The following is a 19,921-nucleotide window of genomic DNA, read 5'->3' on the forward strand; positions in this document are numbered from 1 at the left end:
ATCCCATTTTTTTCCATTCTAAATTCCTTTTATTTTTTCCATCCTAAAACCCTTTTATGTTTTCACCCTAAATCCCCTTTTTTTCCACCCTAAATCCCATTTTTTTTTCCACCCTAAATCCCATTTTTTTCCACCCTAAATCTCTTTTTTCCACCCTAAATCCCATTTTTTTTTCCACCCTAAATCCCATTTTTTTCCACCCTAAATCCTGTTTTTTTCTCCTGTAAATCGCATTTTTTTTCCCCGTAAATCTCTTTTCTTTCCCCGTAAATCTCTTTTTTTTCTGCCTAAATCCCATTTTTTTCCCCCTAAATCCCATTTTTTTTTCCCCCCTAAATCCAATTTTTTTCCACCCTAAACCCCATTTTTTTTCCACCCTAAATCTCATTTTTTTTTCACCCCAAATCCTGTTTTTTTCTTCCCCAAATCCAATTTTTTTTTTACCCAAGTCCCCTTTTTTTCCCCTAAATCCCTTCTTTATTCCCCCTAAATCCCTTTTTTTCCCCCAAAAATCCCCTTTTTTTCCCCCTAAATCCCTTTTATTTTTTCCTCTAAATCCTCGTTTTTTTCTCCTCTAAATCCCTTTTTTTTACCCTAAATCCTTTTTTTTTGCCCTAAATCCCTTTTTCTTCCCTAAATCCCATTTTTTCCCCCTAAATCCCTTTTTTTTCACCCTAAATCCCTTTTTTTTCCCCAAAAATCCCCTTTTTCTTCCCCCTAAATCCTTTTATTTTTTCCTCTAAATCCCTTTTATGTTTTCCTCTAAATCCTGTTTTTTTCTCCTCTAAATCCTTTTTTTTTTACCCTAAATCCTTTTTTTTTTGCCCTAAATCCCTTTTTCTTCCCTAAATCCCATTTTTTCCCCTAAATCCCATTTTTTTTCCACCCTAAATCCCTTTTTTTTCCACCCTAAATCCCTTTTATTTTTTTCCCCTAAATCCCTTTTTTTTTCACCCTAAATCCCTTTTTTTTCCACCCTAAATCCCTTTTATTTTTTTCCCCTAAATCCCTTTTTTTTCCCCCTAAATCCTTTTTTTTTTTTTAACCCAAATCCAGCTTTTCCCACCCCAAATCCTGATTATTCCTGTGGAAAGCTACCAAAGGCTGGAGAAGGGATCTGCTGGGGTTTTTTGGGATCTGCTGGGGTTTTTTGGGATCTGCTGGGGTTTTTTGGGATCTGCTGGGGGTTTTTTGGGATCTGCTGGGTTTTTTGGGATCTGCTGGGGTTTTTTGGGATCTGCTGGGGTTTTTTGGGATCTGCTGGGTTTTTTGGGATCTGCTGGGGTTTTTTGGGATCTGCTGGGGTTTTTTGGGATCTGCTGGGGTTTTTTGGGATCTGCTGGGGTTATTTGGGATCTGCTGGGGTTTTTTGGGATCTGCTGGAGTTTTTTGGGATCTGCTGGGGGTTTTTTGGGATCTGCTGGGGTTTTTTGGGATCTGCTGGGGTTTTTTGGGATCTGCTGGGGTTTTTTGGGATCTGCTGGGGGTTTTTTGGGATCTGCTGGGGTTTTTTGGGATCTGCTGGGATTTTTGGGATCTGCTGAGGGTTATTTGGGATCTGCTGGGTTATTTTGGGATCTGCTGGGGTTTTTTGGGATCCGCTGGGGTTTTTTGGGATCCACTTTGGGTTTTGGGATCTGATGGGTTATTTGGGATCTGCTGAGGATTTTTTGGGATCTGCTGGGGTTTTTTGGGATCTGCTGGGGTTTTTTGGGATCTGCTGGGGTTATTTGGGATCTGCTGGGGTTTTTTGGGATCTGCTGGGTTTTTTGGGATCTGCTGGGGTTATTTGGGATCTGCTGGGGTTTTTTGGGATCTGCTGGGTGTTTTTAGGATTTGCTGGGTTTTTTTGGGATCTGCTGGGGTTTTTTGGGATCTGCTGGGGATTTTTGGGATCTGCTGGGGTTTTTTTGGGATCCACTTTGGAGTTTTTTGGGATCCGCTGGGGTTTTTTTGGGATCTGCTGGGGGTTTTTTGGGATCTGCTGGGGTTTTTTGGGATCTGCTGGGGTTTTTTGGGATCTGCTGGGGGTTTTTTGGGTCTGCTGGGGTTTTTTGGGGTCTGCTGGGGGTTTTTGGATCTGCTGGGATTTTTGGGATCTGCTGAGGGTTATTTGGGATCTGCTGGGTTATTTTGGGATCTGCTGGGGTTTTTTGGGATCCGCTGGGGTTTTTTGGGATCCACTTTGGGTTTTGGGATCTGATGGGGTTATTTGGGATCTGCTGAGGATTTTTTGGGATCTGCTGGGGTTTTTTGGGATCTGCTGGGGTTTTTTGGGATCTGCTGGGGTTTTTTGGGATCTGCTGGGGTTTTTTGGGATCTGCTGGGATTATTTGGGATCTGCTGGGGTTTATTTGGGATCTGCTGGGGTTTTCTTGGGATCCACTTTGGTTTTTGGGATCTGCTGAGGGTTATTTGGGATCTGCTGGGATTATTTGGGATCTGCTGGGTTTTTTGGGATCTGCTGGGATTTTTGGGATCTGCTGGGTTTTTTTGGGATCTGCTGGGGTTTTTTTGGGATCTGCTGGGTTGTTTTTTTGGGATCTGCTGGGTTTTTTTGGGATCTGCTGGGGTTTTTTGGGATCTGCTGGAGTTTTTTGGGATCTGCTGGGGTTATTTGGGATCTGCTGGGGTTATTTAGGATCTGCTGGGTTATTTTGGGATCTGCTGGGGTTTTTGGGATCTGCTGGGGTTTTTTGGGATCCCCTTTGGTTTTTGGGATCTGCTGGGGTTTTTTGGGATCCCCTTTGGTTTTTGGGATCCCGGGTGTGGATTTTGGGCCGCTCCTGATCCCGGCTCCGGGGTTTTTCCAGGACTTTGGCCTCGGTGAAGATCTCCAAGGTGAAGTACGTGATCTGGTCGGCCGACATGTCCCACGTGGCGCTGCTGGCCAAGCACGGTGAGCTCCGGGGCAGAATTCCCATTCCCATTCCCGTTTCCCATTCCCGTTCCCATCCCCATCCCTGCTCCCATTCCCATTCCCATCCCTGTTCTCTTTGCTGTTCCTGTAATTCCCATTCTCATTCCTATTATTCCCATCCCCATTCCCACAATCCCCATTATTCCCATTCCCATCCCCATCCCCATTCCCATCCTTAATCCCATCCTGCTCTACATTGTCATTCCCATTTGCATTATTCCCGTTCCCATCCCCGTTCCCATCCCCATTCCCCTCTCTATCCCCATTCCCATCCCTGTTCTCTTTCCTATACCTGTAATTCCCATTCTCGTTCCCATTCTTCCCATTCCCACAATTCCCGTTATTCCCATCCCCATTCCTACAATTCCCATTATTCCCATTCCCATCCTGATCTCCATTGTCATTGCATTCTCATTCACATTACTCCCATCCCAATCCCCGTTCCCATTCCCATTCCCATCCCCTTTCCCATTCCCATCCCCATTCCCATCCCCATTCTTGCTCCCATTCCCGTTCCCATCCCCATTCCCTTTTCTGTCCCCATTCCCATCCCTGTTCTCTTTCCTATTCCTGTAATTCCCATTCTCGTTCCCATTATTCCCATTCCCATCCTGATCCCCATTCCCATTCCCATTCCTGCTCCCATTCCCATTCCCCTCTCTATCCCCATTCCCATCCCTGTTCTCTTTCCTATTCCTGTAATTCCCATTCTCGTTCCCATTATTCCCATTCCCACAATTCCCATTATTCCTATTCCCATCCTGATCTCCGTTCTCATTCCCATTCTCGTTATTCCCATCCCAATCCCTGTTCTCATTCCTGATCCTGGAATTCTCATTCCCTCGTTCCCATTATTCCCATCATTCCCTCATTCCCGTCATTCCTGTCATTCCCATCATTCCCAACAATTCCCTGCAATTCCCTCATTCCTGGGTTCCCTCTGTTTCCATTGTTGCCATTACTCCCATTATTCCTGTAATTCCCTGGTTCCCTCTGTTCCCATCATTTCCTCATTCCCATCGTTGCCATTACTCCTATTATTCCCTGCAATTCCCTCATTCCTGGATTCCCTCTGTTTCCATTGTTCCCATTACTCCCATCATTCCCTCATTCCTGACATTCCCTGCAATTCCCGTAATTCCCTCCGTTCCCATCATTCCCTCATTCCCATTACTCCCGTTATTCCCTGCATTCTCATCATTCCCATCATTCCCATTACTCCCATTATTCCCATCATTCCCTCATTCCCGGGTTCCCTCTATTCCCATCGTTCCCATCATTCCCATCGTTCCCGTTGTTCCCTGATTCCCGGTTTCCCACCGATTCCCGGTGTCCGTGCCGTTCCCAGCCATCCTGATCTGTAACCGGAAGCTGGAGTCGCTGTGCCAGATCCACGAGAACATCCGGGTCAAGAGCGGCGCCTGGGACGAGAGCGGCGTCTTCATCTACACCACCAGCAACCACATCAAATACGCCGTCACCTCGGGGTCAGTGGGAATTCCAGGGGCTGGGAATTCCATGGGATCACCGGGAATTGTCACCGGGATGGGCGGGAATTGTCACCGGGATGGGCGGGAATTGTCACCACCAGCAACCACATCAAATACGCCGTCACCTCGGGGTCAGCGGCGTTCCAGGGGCTGGGAATTCCATGGGATCGCCGGGAATTGTCACCGGGATCATGGGAGCGGATTTGTCACCGGATCTCTGGGAATTGCACCTGGACATGGGGGAATTGTCACCACAGCACCACATCAAATATCCCGGTCGAATCCTGGGTCTGAGTCGGGAATCGAATTCCGGATGGGCTGGGAATTCCATGGGATGCGGGAATTGCCCGGCATCATGGGGAATCCGTCACCGGGAGATGTCCACCGGAATCCTGGGAGGAATTGTCACCGGGATCGGATGCTGGGAATTTCCCGGGATCTCTGGGAATTGTCACCGGGATGGGCGGGAATTGTCACCACCAGCAACCACATCAAATACGCCGTCACCTCGGGGTCAGTGGGAATTCCAGGGGCCGGGAATTCCATGGGATCACCGGGAATTGTCACCGGGATCATGGGGATGGGCGGGAATTGTCACCGGGATCTCTGGGAATTGGCACCGGGATCTCTGGGAATTGTCACCGGGATCTGGGAATTCCGGATGGGCGGGAATTCGTCACCGACCGGAATTCCTGGGTCGGGTCTGGGAATTCTACTGGGATCACGAATGTCACGGGATGGGCAGGAATTGTCCACTGGGATCTGGGAATTGTCACCGGATTGTCACGGGATGGGCGGAATTCCGGTGCGGAATTCTCACGGGATCGGATGGGCAGGAATTCTCCTGGGATTCTCTGGGAATTCCGGTCTGATCCCGGATGGGCAGGAATTCCCTGGGATGTCTGGGAATTGTCCCTGGGAATTCCCTGGGATGTCTGGGAATTCTCCCTGGGCATTCCCGCTGGGAATCCTCACCGGGATCGCCCCCTCCCCGTCGGCGCAGGGACCACGGCATCATCCGCACGCTGGACCTGCCCATCTACGTCACGCGCGTCAAGGGCAACAACGTTTACTGCCTGGACCGCGAGTGCCGGCCCCGCGTGCTCACCATCGACCCCACCGAGTTCCGCTTCAAACTCGCCCTCATCAACCGGAAATACGACGAGGTCGGGAAATCAACCTGGGAATGGGGGAAAATCTGGGAATGGGAATGGTGGAGAAATGGGGGAAAATGGGGTTGGGAATGGTGGGTCAAAATTGGGAGTGCTCACCATCGACCCCACCGAGTTCAGGTTCAAACTCGCCCTCATCAACCGGAAATATGACGAGGTCGGGAAATCAACCTGGGAATGGGGGAAAGTGGGAAAAAACAGGGGAAAATGGGAAAAAACGTGGGAAAATGGGGTCTGGAATGAGGGAACAGTGGGATTGGGAATGGTGGGTCAAAATTGGGAGAGCTCACCATCGACCCCACCGAGTTCCGCTTCAAACTCGCCCTCATCAACAGGAAATACGACGAGGTGGGGAAATCCGGGAGTGCAGGGAAATCTCGGAAAGTGGGGGAAAACGGGGGAAAATGGGGTTTGGAATGAGGGAACAGTGAGGTTGGGATTGGTGGATCAAAATTGGGAGTGCTCAGCATCGACCCCACCGAGTTCAGGTTCAAACTCGCCCTCATCAACAGGAAATACGACGAGGTGTGGAAATAAACCTGGGAATGGGGAAAAACCTGGGAACGGGGGGAAAACTGGGGATTGGAGAATGGTGGAGAAATGGGGGAAAATGGGGTTGGGATTGGTGGTCAAAATTGGGAGTGCTCAGCATCGACCCCACCGAGTTCAGGTTCAAACTCGCCGTCATCAACAGGAAAATACGAGGTCGGGAAATTTGGGAATGGGAGAAAATCTGGGAATGGGGAAATGAAGGGGGGAAAAAATGGGGATTGGGAGTGGTGGATCAAATTGGGAGTGCTCAGCATCGACCCCTCCGAGTTCCGCTTCAAACTCGCCCTCATCAACAGGAAATACGACGAGGTCGGGAAATCCGGGAGTGCAGGGAAATCTGGGAATGGGGGAAAATGGGGTTGGATGAAGGGAACAGTGGGGTTGGGGTTGGTGGGATCAAATTGGGAGTGCTCACATCGACCCCTCTGAGTTCCGGTTCAAACTCGCCCTCGTCAACAGGAAATACGACGAGGTCGGGAAATCTGGGAGTGGAGGGAAATCTGGGAATGGGGAAAGTGGGAAAAAAGGGATTGGAATGGATGGTAAAGTTGAGAAATGTGGCCTGGTGCTCACCATCGACCCCTCCGAGTTCAGGTTCAAACTCGCCCTCATCAACAGGAAATACAATGAGGTGGAAATCCGGGAAGGGGGAAAATCTGGGAATGGGGGAAAATGGTTGGAATGGTGGAGAAATGGGGGAAAATGGAGTTGGGAATGGTGGTCAAAATTGGGAGTGCTCACATTGACCCCACCGAGTTCCGCTTCAAACTCGCCGTCATCAACAGGAAATACGACGAGGTCGGGAAATAAACTGGGAATGGGGGAAAATCTGGAAATGGGGAAAGTGGGAAAAACGGGGTTTGGAATGAGGGAACAGTGGGGTTGGGTTGGTGGGTCAAAATCGGAAGTGCTCATCATTGACCCCACCGAGTTCAGGTTCAAACTCGCCCTCATCGACAGGAAATACTGACGAGGTCAGGAAATCGGGATGGGAGGAAACCGGGAATGGGAAAATGAAATGGGGGAAAATATGGATTGGGAATGGTGGATCAAAATTGGAGTGCTTCACCATCACCCCACCGAGTTCCGCTTCAAGCTCGCCCTCATCAACAGGAAATACGATGAGGTCGGGAAATCTGGGAATGGGAGAAACTGGGAATGGGGGAAAGTGGGAAAAAGGGGGAAAACGGGTTGGAATGAGGGAACAGTGGGGTTGGGTTGGTGGGTCCAAATTGGGAGTGCTCACATTGACCCCACCGAGTTCAGGTTCAAACTCGCCTCATCAACAGGAAATACGACGAGGTCGGGAAATCCGGAGATGGAGGAAATCTGGGAATGGGGGGAAAAAAGGGGGGAAAAATGTTTGGAAAATGGTGGAGGAAATGGGGAAATGGGATTGGGAATGGTGGATCAAAATTAGGAGTGCTCATCTTGACCCCACCAAGTTCAGGTTCAAACTCGCCCTCTCAACAGGAAATACGACGAGTGGAATAAACTGGAGGGAAAGTCTGGGAAAGTGGGGAAAACGGGATTTGAATGAGGGAAAATGGGGTTGGGAATGGTGGATCGAAATTGGGGTGCTCAGCATCGACCCCACCGAGTTCAGGTTCAAACTCGCCCTCATCAACAGGAAATACGACGAGGTGTGGAAATAAACCTGGGAATGGGGGAAAATCTGGGAATGGGGGAAAACGGGGTTTGGAATGAGGGAACAGTGGGATTGGGAATGGTGGATCAAAGTTGGGAGTGCTCAGCATTGACCCCTCCAAGTTCAGGTTCAAACTCGCCCTTGTCAACAGGAAATCCGGGATGGAGAAACTGGGAATGGGGGAAAGTGGGAAAAAGGGGAAAATGGGAAAAAAATGTGGGAAAACGGGGTTTGGAATGAGGGAACAGTGGGGTTGGGATTGGGGGGATCAAAGTTGGGAGTGCTCAGCATCGACCCCTCCAAGTTCAGGTTCAAACTCGCCCTTGTCAACAGGAAATACGACGAGGTCGGGAAATCTGGGAGTGCAGGGAAATCTGGGAATGGGGAAAAGTGGGAAAAAATGGGATTGGGAATGGTGGATCAAAATTGAGAATGCTGGCCCTGCGTGCTCACCATCGACCCCACCGAGTTCTGCTTCAAACTCGCCCTCATCAACAGGAAATACAATGAGGTTGGGAAATCCGGGAATGGGAGAAAATCTGGGAATGGGGGGAAAATGGGGTTGGGAATGGTGGAGAAATGGGGGAAAATGGGATTGGGATTGGTGGATCAAAATTGGGAGTGCTCAGCATCGACCCCACCGAGTTCCGCTTCAAACTCGCCCTCATCAACAGGAAATACGACAAGGTTGGCCATGAATTGGGAATGGGGAAAATAGGGGAAAATTAAATTGAGAATGAGAAAAAATTCCCAAGGATTTTGAATCTGGGAGTAGGGTACTGGAGTACTTGGGAGTAGGGCAGGCAAAGCCTTTCCCAAGGATAGGAAAAGCTTTTCCTGAGGGATTTTGCAAAGAGCATTTCCCAAGGATAGGAAGAGCCTTTCCCAGGGATGGAAAATCCTTTCCTGAAGGTTTTGGGAGAGTTTTTCCCAATGGATTTTTGGGAAGAGCCTTTCCCAGGGATTGGGTGCCGCCCCGCAGGTGCTGCACATGGTGCGCAACGCCAAGCTGGTGGGGCAGTCCATCATCGCCTACCTGCAGCGCAAGGGCTACCCCGAGGTGGCGCTGCACTTCGTCAAGGACGAGAAAACGCGCTTCAGCCTGGCCCTGGAGTGCGGCAACATCGAGGTGACCCCAGGGTTTGGGGTGTTTTGGGGTGTTTTGGGGTGTTTTGGGGTGTTTTGGGGTGTTTTATTGGAAACGCGCTTCAGCCTGGCCCTGGAGTGCGGCAACATCGAGGTGACCCCAGGGTTTGGGGTGTTTTGGGGTGTTTTGGGGTGTTTTGGGGTGTTTTGGGGTGTTTTGGGATGTTTTGGGGTGTTTTGGGAAAACGCGCTTCAGCCTGGCCCTGGAGTGCGGCAACATCGAGGTGACCCCAGGGTTTGGGGTGTTTTGGGGTGTTTTGGGGTGTTTTGGGGTGTTTTGGGATGTTTTGGGGTGTTTTGGGGTGTTTTGGGAAAACGCGCTTCAGCCTGGCCCTGGAGTGCGGCAACATCGAGGTGACCCCAGTGGTTGGGACATTCCGGGGTGTTTTGGGGTGTTTTGGGGTGTTTTGGGATGTTTTGGGGTGTTTTGGGATGTTTTGGGGTGTTTTGGGGTGTTTTGGGGTGTTTTGGGGTGTTTTGGGGTGTTTTGGGGTGCTTTGGGATGTTTTAGGAAAACGCGCTTCAGCCTGGCCCTCGAGTGCGGCAACATCGAGGTGATCATCCCTGGAGAGCTCCTAATCCCAGAATTCCAGAATCCCAGCTCCCATTCCCAATCCCAGCTCCCATTCCCAATCCCTGCTCCCATTCCCAATCCCAGCTCCCATTCTCAACCCCATTCCCAATCCCATTTCCCATTCCCCACCCCATTCCCCATCCCATTAACCCCGGAATTCCCTGTCACAGATCGCCCTGGAGGCAGCCGAGGCCCTGGATGATATAGGCTGCCAGGGAAGGTGGCTCTGCTGCTATCCCTGCTCCTAATCCCAGAATTCCAGAATCCCTGCTCCATTTCCCATTCCCAACCCCATTAACCCCTAAATTCCCTGTTACAGATCGCCCTGGAAGCAGAGCTGCTGGGAGAAGCTGGGCGAGGTGGCTCTGCCGCCATCCCTGCTCCCATTCCCCATTCCCAATCCCATTAACCCCATTCCCAATCCCATTCCCAATCCTTCTATCCCCATTCGCCATTCCCAACCCCATTCCCCATCCCATTAACCCCAGAATTCCCTGTCACAGATCGCCCTGGAGGCAGCCAAGGCCCTGGATGACAAGAGCTGACAGGGGAAGTGGCTCTGCTGCCATCTCTGCTCCTAATCCCAGAATCCCTGCTCCCATTCCCAACCCCATTCCCCATTCCCAACCCCATTCCCAATCCCATTAACCCCTAAATTCCCTGTCCCAGATCGCCCTGGAGGCAGCCGAGGCCCTGGATGACACAGGCTGCTGGGGAAGGTGGCTCTGCCGCCATCCCAGCTCCCATTCCCCATTCCCATTCCCCATTCCCATTTCCCATTCCCCATTCCCAATCCCATTCCCCATTCCCAACCCCATTCCCCATCCCATTAACCCCAGAATTCCCTGTCACAGATCGCCCTGGAGGCAGCCAAGGCCCTGGATGACATAGGCTGCCAGGGAAGGTGGCTCTGCTGCCATCCCTGCTCCCATTTCCCATTCCCAATCCCATTTTGCATTCCCAACCCCATTCCCAACCCCATTCCCCATCCCATTAACCCCAGAATTCCCTGTCACAGATCGCCCTGGAAGCAGCCAAGGCCCTGGATGACATAGGCTGCTGGGGAAGGTGGCTCTGCCGCCATCCCTGCTCCCAATCCCATTCCCCATTCCCATTCCCCATTCCCAACCCCATTCCCAATCCCATTAACCCCGGAATTCCTTGGGAACAGATCGCCCTGGAGGCAGCCAAGGCCCTGGACGACAAGAGCTGCTGGGAGAAGCTCGGGGAGGTGGCTCTGCCACCATCCCTGCTCCCATTCCCCATTCCCAACCCCATTCCCAACCCCATTCCCAATCCCATTAACCCCGGAATTCCCTGTCACAGATCGCCCTGGAGGCAGCCAAGGCCCTGGATGACATAGGCTGCTGGGGAAGGTGGCTCTGCCGCCATCCCTGCTCCCGTTCCCCATTCCCATTCCCAATCCATTCCAATCCCATTCCCATTCCCAACCCCATTCCCAATCCCATTCCCCATTCCCAACCCCATTCCCCATCCCATTAACCCCGGAATTCCCTGTCCCAGATCGCCCTGGAAGCAGCCAAGGCCCTGGACGACAAGAGCTGCTGGGAGAAGCTCGGGGAGGTGGCTCTGCCGCCATCCCTGCTCCCATTCCCCATTCCCAATCCCATTCCCCATTCCCAACCCCATTCCCAATCCCATTAACTCCAGAATCCCCTGTCACAGATCGCCCTGGAAGCAGCCAAGGCTCTGGATGACAAGAGCTGCTGGGAGAAGCTCGGGAGGTGGCGCTGCCGCCATCCCTGCTCCCATTCCCCATTCCCAATCCCATTAACCCCATTCCCAACCCCATTCCCAATCCCATTAACCCCGGAATTCCTTGGGAACAGATCGCCCTGGAGGCAGCCGAGGCCCTGGATGATATAGGCTGCCAGGGAAGGTGGCTCTGCTGCCATCCCTGCTCCTAATCCCAGAATCCCTGCTCCCATTCCCCATTCCCAATCCCATTCCCAACCCCGTTAACCCCGGAATTCCTTGGGAACAGATCGCCCTGGAAGCAGCCAAGGCCCTGGACGACAAGAGCTGCTGGGAGAAGCTGGGCGAGGTGGCGCTGCCGCCATCCCTGCTCCCATTCCCAATCCCTGCTCCCATTCCCAACCCCATTCCCCATTCCCAACCCCATTCCCAATCCCATTAACCCCTAAATTCCCTGTCACAGATCACCCTGGAAGCCAAGGCTTTGGATGACAAGGGCTGACAGGGAAGGTGGCTCTGCTGCCATGCCTGCTCCCATTCGCCATTCCCAACCCCATTCCCAATCCCATTAACCCCTAAATTCCCTGTTACAGATCGCCCTGGAAGCAGAGCTGCTGGGAGAAGCTGGGCGAGGTGGCGCTGCCGCCATCCCTGCTCCCATTTCCCATTCCCCATTCCCATCCCCATTCCCCATTCCCAACCCCATTCCCAATCCCATTAACCCCGGAATTCCCTGTCACAGATCGCCCTGGAGGCAGCCAAGGCCCTGGACGACAAGAGCTGCTGGGAGAACCTGGGCGAGGTGGCGCTGCCGCCATCCCTGCTCCCGTTCCCCATTCCCAAATCCCATTCCCAACCCCATTCCCAATCCCATTAACCCCGGAATTCCCTGTCACAGATCGCCCTGGAGGCAGCCAAGGCCCTGGACGACAAGAGCTGCTGGGAGAAGCTCGGGGAGGTGGCGCTGCTGCAGGGGAACCACCAGGTGGTGGAGATGTGCTACCAGCGCACCAAGAACTTCGACCGCCTCTCCTTCCTCTACCTCATCACCGGCAACCTGGAGAAGCTGCGCAAGATGATGAAGATCGGTGAGAATCCCGCCCCATTCCCGGTTTTCTGGGCTTGGAAGGGCGGCTGATTCCTGGTTTTGTTTGTGTTGATTCCTGGTTTTTCTGGGGCTGGGAACGGGCTGATTCCCAGTTTTCCTGGGACCAGGAATGGTGTCTGATTCCCTGTTTTATTGGGTTGGGAATGGCGGCTGATTCCTGGTTTTCTGGGCTTGGAAGGGCGGCTGATTCCTGGTTTTGTTTGTGTTGGTTCCTGGTTTTTCTGGGGCCATGAGCGACAGCTGATTCCTGGTTTTATTGGGTTGGGAATGGCGGCTGATTCCCAGTTTTATTGCACTGGGAATGGCGGCTGATTCCCAGTTTTCCTGGGGCTGATTCCCAGTTTTATTAGGTTGGGAATGGCGGCTGATTCCTGGTTTTCCTGGGGTTGTGAATGGCATCTGATTCCCTGTTTTATTAGGTTGGGAATGGTGGCTGATTCCCGGTTTTCCTGGGGCTGATTCCCAGTTTTCCTGGTCCCGGGAAAGGCAGCTGATTCCCAGTTTTATTGAGGCTGATTCCCAGTTTTATTGGGTTGGGAATGGCGGCTGATTCCCAGTTTTCCTGGGGCTGATTCCCAATTTTCCTGGGACCAGGAATGGGCTGATTCCTGGTTTTATTGAGATCAAGAGCAGCAGCTGATTCCTGGTTTTTCTGGGGCCATGAATGACCGCTGATTCCCAGTTTTATTGTGCTGGGAATGGCGGCTGATTCCCAGTTTTCCTGGGGCTGATTCCCAGTTTTATTGGGTTGGGAATGGCAGCTGATTCCCGGTTTTCCTGGGGCTGATTCCCAATTTTCCTGGGGCTGATTCCTAGTTTTCCTGGTGCTGGGAAAGACAGCTAATTCCCAGTTTAATTGAGGCTGATCCCTGTTTTTTCTGGGGCCATGAAGGACAGCTGATTCCCGGTTTTATTGGGTTGGGAATGGTGGCTGATTCCCAGTTTTCCTGGGGCTGATTCCCAGTTTTATTGGGTTGGGAATGGCGGCTGATTCCCAATTTTCCAGAGCTGGAAGAGAGGCTCATTCCTGGTTTCCCTGGGACCAGGAACAGTGGCTGATTCCTGGTTTTCCCAGTCCTGGGAACAGGCTGATTCCCGGTTTTATTGGGTTGGGAATGGCGGCTGATTCCCGGTTTTCACAGTGCTGATTCCCGGTTTTTCTTGGTTTGGGAAGGGCGGCTGATTCCTGGTTTTCCCGGGGCTGGGAAAGGCAGCTGATTCCCGGTTTTCACAGTGCTGATTCCTGGTTTTCCTGGGGTTTGGAACGGTGGCTGATTCCCAGTTTTCCTGGGGCTGATTCCCAGTTTTATTGGGTTGGGAATGGCAGCTGATTCCCGGTTTTCACAGTGCTGATTCCCGGTTTTTCTGGGGTTTGGAATGATGGCTGATTCCCAGTTTTCCCAGGATTGGGAATCCCAACTGATTCCTGGTTTTCCTGGGGTTTGGAACGGTGGCTGATTCCCAGTTTTCCCGGGATTGGGAATCCCAACCGATTCCTGGTTTTCCTGGGGTTTGGAACGGTGGCTGATTCCCAGTTTTCCCGTTTTTCCAGCGGAGATCCGGAAGGACATGAGCGGGCACTACCAGAACGCGCTGTACCTGGGGGACGTGGCCGAGAGGGTGCGGATCCTGCGGAACTGCGGCCAGAGTGAGCCATTCCCGAGGGAATCCCGGGAATCCCGGGCACGGGGGGGGTCCTTCCCGATGAGAATTCGGGAATTCTGGCCATGGGGAGTCCTTCCCGACAGGAATTCCGGGCACAGGGAGTTGTTCCCAAAGGGAATTCTGCCCTGGAAGCTCAGGAAGGGCTCTTGGATCCCCACACACTTGCGTTATTCCAGTGGTTATTCCCATTATTCCAGTGGCTATTCCCATTATTCCAGTGGCTATTCCCGTTATTCCAGTGGCTATTCCCATTATTCCAGTGGCTCTTCCCACTGTTCCCATTATTCTAGTAGCTATTCCCATCACTCCTGTTATTCCCATGGCTATTCCCAGTATTCCAATGGCTATTCCCATTATTCCAAAGGCTGTTCCCAGTATTTCCCATTATTCCAGTGGTCATTCCCATTGTTCCAGTGGCTGTTCCCAGTTTTTCCCATTATTCCACTGGCTATTCCCAGTATTTCCCATTACTCCTCTGGCTATTCCCATTATTCCAATGGCCACTCCCACTCTTTCCCATTATTCCTGTGGTCATTCCCAGTATTTCCCATTATTCCAGTGGCTATTTCCTGTGTTTCCCGTCTTTCCAGTGGCTATTCCCAGTATTTCCCATTATTCCTGTGGTCATTCCCATTGTTCCATTGGCTATTCCCATATTTCCCAGTATTCCAATGGCCATTCCCTGTATTTCCCTTTATTTCCATGGTTATTGCCATTATCCCCATGGCCATTCCCAGTATTTCCCATTATTCCTGTGGTCATTCCCATTGTTCCATTGGCTGTTTCCACTATTCCCATTATCCCAATGGCCATTCCGAGTATTTCCCATTATTCCCGTGGTCATTCCTGTTGTTCCATTGGCTGTTTCCACTATTCCCATTATTCCAGTGGCCATTCCCAGTATTTCCCATTATTCCTGTGGTCATTCCCATTATTCCAGTGGTCACTCCCATTATTCCATTGGCTGTTTCCGTTATTCCCATTATCCCAGTGGCCATTCCCAGTATTTCCCATTATTCCAATGGTCATTCCCATTATTCCATTGGTCATTCCCATTATTCCAATGGTCATTCCCATTGTTCCATTGGCTGTTTCCGCTATTCCCATTATTCCAGTGGCCATTCCCAGTATTTCCCATTATTGCTTTCGCCATTCCCAGTATTTCCCATTATTCCAATGGTCATTCCCATTATTCCAGTGGCCATTCCCATTGTTCCATTGGCTGTTTCCGTTATTCCCGTTATTCCAGTTGCCATTCCCAGTATTTGCCATTATTCCCATGGCCATTCCCAGTATTTCCCATTATTCCAATGGTCATTCCCATTGTTCCATTGGCTGTTTCCACTATTCCCATTATTCCAGTGGCCATTCCCAGTATTTCCCATTATTCCTGTGGTCATTCCCATTATTCCAATGGTCATTCCCATTGTTCCATTGGCTGTTTCCACTATTCCCATTATTCCAGTGGCTATTCCCAGTATTTCCCATTATTCCTCTGGCCATTCCCATTATTCCAATGGTCATTCCCATTGTTCCATTGGCTATTCCCATATTTCCCACTATTCCAATGGCCATTCCCTGTATTTCCCTTTATTTCCATGGTTGTTGCCATTATTCCCATGGCCATTCCCAGTATTTCCCATTATTCCTGTGGTCATTCCCATTATTCCAATGGTCATTCCATTATTGCAATGGTCATTCCAATTATTCCATTGGCTGTTTCCACTATTCCTATTATTCCTGTGGCCGTTCCCAGTGTTTCCCATTATTCCTGTGGTCATTCCCATTATTCCAATGGTCATTCCCATTATGCCATTGGCTGTTTCCACTATTCCCATAATTCCAGTGGTTATTCCCAGTATTTCCCATTATTCCCTTGGCCTTTCCCTGTTTTTCCCATTATTCCAGTGGCCATTCCCAGTATTTCCCATTATTCCTGTGGTCATTCCCAGTATTTCCCATTTTTCCAATGGCCATTCCTTGTATTTCCCTTTATTTCCATGGTTATTGCCATTATTCCCATGGCCATTCCCAGTATTTCCCATTATTCCTGTGGTCACTCCCATTATTCCAATGGTCATTCCCATTATTCCATTGGCTGTTTCCATTATTCCCATTATTCCAGTGGCCATTCCCAGTATTTCCCATTACTCCTCTAGCCATTCCCATTATTCCAATGGTCATTCCCATTGTTCCATTGGCTGTTTCCGCTATTCCCATTATTCCAGTGGCCATTCCCAGTATTTCCCATTATTGCCTTCGCCATTCCGAGTATTTCCCATTATTCCCGTGGTCATTCCTATTATTCCAGTGGTCATTCCCATTATGCCATTGGCTGTTCCCAGTTTTTCCCATTATTCCAGTGGCCATTCCCAGTATTTCCCATTATTCCTGTGGTCATTCCCAGTATTTCCCATTATTCCAATGGTCATTCCCATTATTCCAATGGTCATTCCCATTGTTCCATTGGCTGTTTCCGTTATTCCCATTATTCCAGTGGCCATTCCCAGTATTTCCCATTATTCCTGTGGTCATTCCCATTATTCCAGTGGCCATTCCCAGTATTCCATTGGCTGTTTCTGTTATTCCCATTATCCCAGTGGCCATTCCCAGTATTTCCCGTTGTTTTTCCAGAGTCCCTGGCGTTCCTGACGGCCGCCACGCACGGGCTGGACGAGGAGGCCGAGAGCCTGCGGGAATCCTTTGATCCCGAGAAGGAGACGGTGGGAACGACGGGAAAACTCCGGGAAAAACTCCGGGAAAAACTCCGGGAATCCGGGAGGGAGGGGATGGGGATGGGCATGGCAGAAATCCCAGGAAACTCTGGGAATTTGGGAAAGGAAGTGGGGTCTAGTGAGGAAAACACCTGGAATTTGCAAAGGAGGAAATGGTGGGGATGGAGGAAATCCTGGAAAACTCCAGGAATTTGGGGAGAGAACAGTGAGATCCAGAGGAGATGGGGGCATTCTGGAAACCTCCAGGAATTTGGGAAGGGAACAGTGGATTCCAATGGGGAGAACTCCAGGAATTTGGGAAGGAGTGAATGGGGGGCTCCTGGAAAACTCTGGGAATTTGGGAAGGGAATAATGGGATCCAGTGGGGAGAACTCCTGGAAAACTCCTGGAATTCAGGAAGGGGGGGATGGAGGAAATCCTGGAAAACTGGAATTTGGGAACAGTGGGTTCCAGTGGGGAGAACTCCTGGAAAACTCCAGGAATTCAGGAAGGAGGGGATGGGGAGGGCTCCTGGAAAACTCCAGGAATTTGGAAGGAGTGGATGGGGAGGGCTCCTGGAAAACTCCAGGAATTTAGGAAGGGAACAGTGAGATCCAGAGGGGATGGAGCTCCTGGAAAACTCCAGGAATTTGGGAAGGAAGGAGTGATGGGAGGCTCTGGAAAACTCCGGAATTAGGAAGGAGTGGATGGGGAGGGCTCCTGGAAAACTCCAGGAATTTGGGAAAGGAACAGTGGGTTCCAGTGGGGAGAACTCTTGGAAAACTTCAGGAATTTGGGAAGGAGTGGATGAGGGACCCCTGGAAAACTCCTGGAATTCAGGAAGGACGGGATGGGGAGGGCTCCTGGAAAACTCCAGGAATTTGGGAAGGGAACAGTGAGATCCAGAGGGGAGGGACTGCTGTAATTTGGGAAGGAGGGGATGGGAGCTCCTGGAAAACTCCAGGAATTTGGGAAGGAGGGACAGGAGGCTCCTGGAAAACTCCAGGAATTTGTGAAGGGAACAGTGGATTCCAGTAAACTCCTGGAAAACTCCAGGAATTTGGAAGGAAGGAGGGGATGGGGAGGGCTCCTGGAAAACTCCAGGAATTCGGGAAGGATGGGATGGGAGCTCCTGGAAAACTCCAGGAATTTGTGAAGGGAACAGTGGATTCCAGTAAACTCCTGGAAAACTCCAGGAATTTGGGAAGGGAACAGTGAGATCCAGAGGGGATGGAGCTCCTGGAAAACTCCAGGAATTTGTGAAGGGAACAGTGGATTCCAGTAAACTCCTGGAAAACTCCAGGAACTGGGGAGGAGCTGCTGACGGCAGGGCAGGGCAGCTCCCTCCCGGCTTTTCCCGACGTTTTCCCGACGTTTTCCCGGCGTGTCCCAGATCCCGGCCGTGGATCCCGAGGCGCGGCTGCTGCAGCCGCCGGCGCCGGTGCTGCCCCTGGACACCAACTGGCCGCTGCTGACCGTGTCCAAGGGCTTCTTCGAGGGCTCCATCGCCGGGAAAGGTCGGCATTCCCGCATTCCCGGCATTCCGGGGAATTACCAGGGCTCCCGGGTGTGGGAAGCGCTGGGAATGAGGGAAAAGGGTGGGAATGGGAAGGGGGTCGGGTGTGAGGCGAATGGATTGGAATTCCTGGGAATGGGATCAGGGCTGGGATTGACCCCTGGGAATGGGATCAGGGCTGGGATTGACCCTGGGAAGGAGGTGGGATTGGATTGCCGGGAATGGGATTGACTGGGATTGGCGTGAATGGGATTGACCCCTGGGAATGGGATCGGGAATGGGACTGACCCCTGGGAATGGGATTGATCAGGAATGGGATTGGAATTCCTGGGAATGGGATCAGGGCTGGGATTGACCCTGGGAATGGGATTGGATTGCCGGAATGGATTGACCCTGGTGGGATCAGGAATGGGATTGACCCCTGGGAATAGGATCAGGAATGGGATTGACCCTAGGAATGGGATCAGGATGGGATTGACCCTGGGAATGGGATGGCTGGATTGATTGGGAATGGGATTGACCTAAAGAATGGGATTGACTGGGAATGGGATCAGGACTGGATGACCTTAGAATGGATTGACCCTGGGAATGGGATTAGGAATGGGATTGGAATTCCTGGGAATAGGATCAGGGCTAGGATTGACCCCTGGGAAATGGGATTTATTGCGGGAATGGGATTGACCCCTGGGAATGGGATCAGGACTGGGATTGACCCCTGGGAATGGGATCAGGATGCGGATGTGACCCCTGGGAATGGGATGCAGGATGGATTGATTCTGGGGAATGGGATTGACCCTGGGAATGGGATCAGGAATGGGATTGGAATTCCTGGGAATGGGATCAGGACTGGGATTGATTGCTGGGAATGGGATTGACCCCTGGGATTTGGGATCAGGACTGGGATTGATCCCTGGGAATGGGATCAGGACTGGGATTGACTCCTGGGAATGGGATCAGGACTGGGATTGACCCCTGGGAATGGGATCAGGACTGGGATTGATCCTTAGAATGTGATTGACCCCTGGGAATGGGATCAGGAATGGGATTGGAATTCCTGGGAATGGGATTGACTCCTGGGAATGGGATCAGGAATGGGATTGGAATTCCTGGGAATGGGATTGGCCCCTGGGAATGGGATGGACCCCTGGGAATGGGATCAGTTCTGGGATTGGAGTTCCTGGAATTCAGAGTGGCTGTCCAGCCGGGGATGAACCCCACAATCCTGGAGCTCTCCCTCACCCTCACAAATCCCAAAATTCCCCAAAATCCCACCCCGAGCTGCCACAGCGCAACGTCAGGATGAGATTTTCCCCTCACAGAATCCTTTCCCAAGGGTCTTTCCCTGTTTTATTTTTAGGGAAAGGAGGAGCCCTGGCCGCCGACATCGACATCGACACCGTGGGCACCGAGGGCTGGGGCGAGGACGCCGAGCTGCAGCTGGATGAAGGTGGGAGGAAAACCCTGGAATTTTCCATGGGAAAACCCTGGAATTTTCCATTCCCCCTTCCCCTCTGACATTCCCTGCTCCCTGCAGACGGATTCGTGGATGCCGGGGAAGGATTCGGAGAGGAAGGAGCGGGAAAAGGGCAGGAGGAAGGAGGAGGATGGGAGGTGGAGGAAGATTTGGATCTTCCCCCCGAGCTGGTAGGAGGATCCCGGGGTGTCCCAGCGCCGATTCCTCGGGAATTCGGGATCACCCA

General features: G+C 51.5%; 1 protein-coding gene across 1 annotated transcript in view; it reads left to right on the forward strand.

The window, feature by feature from the left end:
• The window catches only part of COPA (COPI coat complex subunit alpha), a 51,990-nt gene that overhangs the window by 23,550 nt on the left and 8,519 nt on the right, over nucleotides 1-19,921 (forward strand). The window contains exons 15-24 of the mRNA XM_064732349.1: nucleotides 2,814-2,899; nucleotides 4,269-4,407; nucleotides 5,414-5,576; nucleotides 8,765-8,911; nucleotides 12,117-12,306; nucleotides 13,879-13,974; nucleotides 16,626-16,714; nucleotides 18,099-18,222; nucleotides 19,579-19,668; nucleotides 19,756-19,865. Coding sequence (XP_064588419.1) covers nucleotides 2,814-2,899; nucleotides 4,269-4,407; nucleotides 5,414-5,576; nucleotides 8,765-8,911; nucleotides 12,117-12,306; nucleotides 13,879-13,974; nucleotides 16,626-16,714; nucleotides 18,099-18,222; nucleotides 19,579-19,668; nucleotides 19,756-19,865 — 1,234 coding nt within the window. The remainder of the gene's footprint in view (nucleotides 1-2,813; nucleotides 2,900-4,268; nucleotides 4,408-5,413; nucleotides 5,577-8,764; nucleotides 8,912-12,116; nucleotides 12,307-13,878; nucleotides 13,975-16,625; nucleotides 16,715-18,098; nucleotides 18,223-19,578; nucleotides 19,669-19,755; nucleotides 19,866-19,921) is intronic.

Source organism: Zonotrichia leucophrys, chromosome 25 (assembly GCF_028769735.1).
Source record: "Zonotrichia leucophrys gambelii isolate GWCS_2022_RI chromosome 25, RI_Zleu_2.0, whole genome shotgun sequence".
Classification (NCBI taxonomy): Eukaryota; Metazoa; Chordata; class Aves; order Passeriformes; family Passerellidae; genus Zonotrichia; species Zonotrichia leucophrys.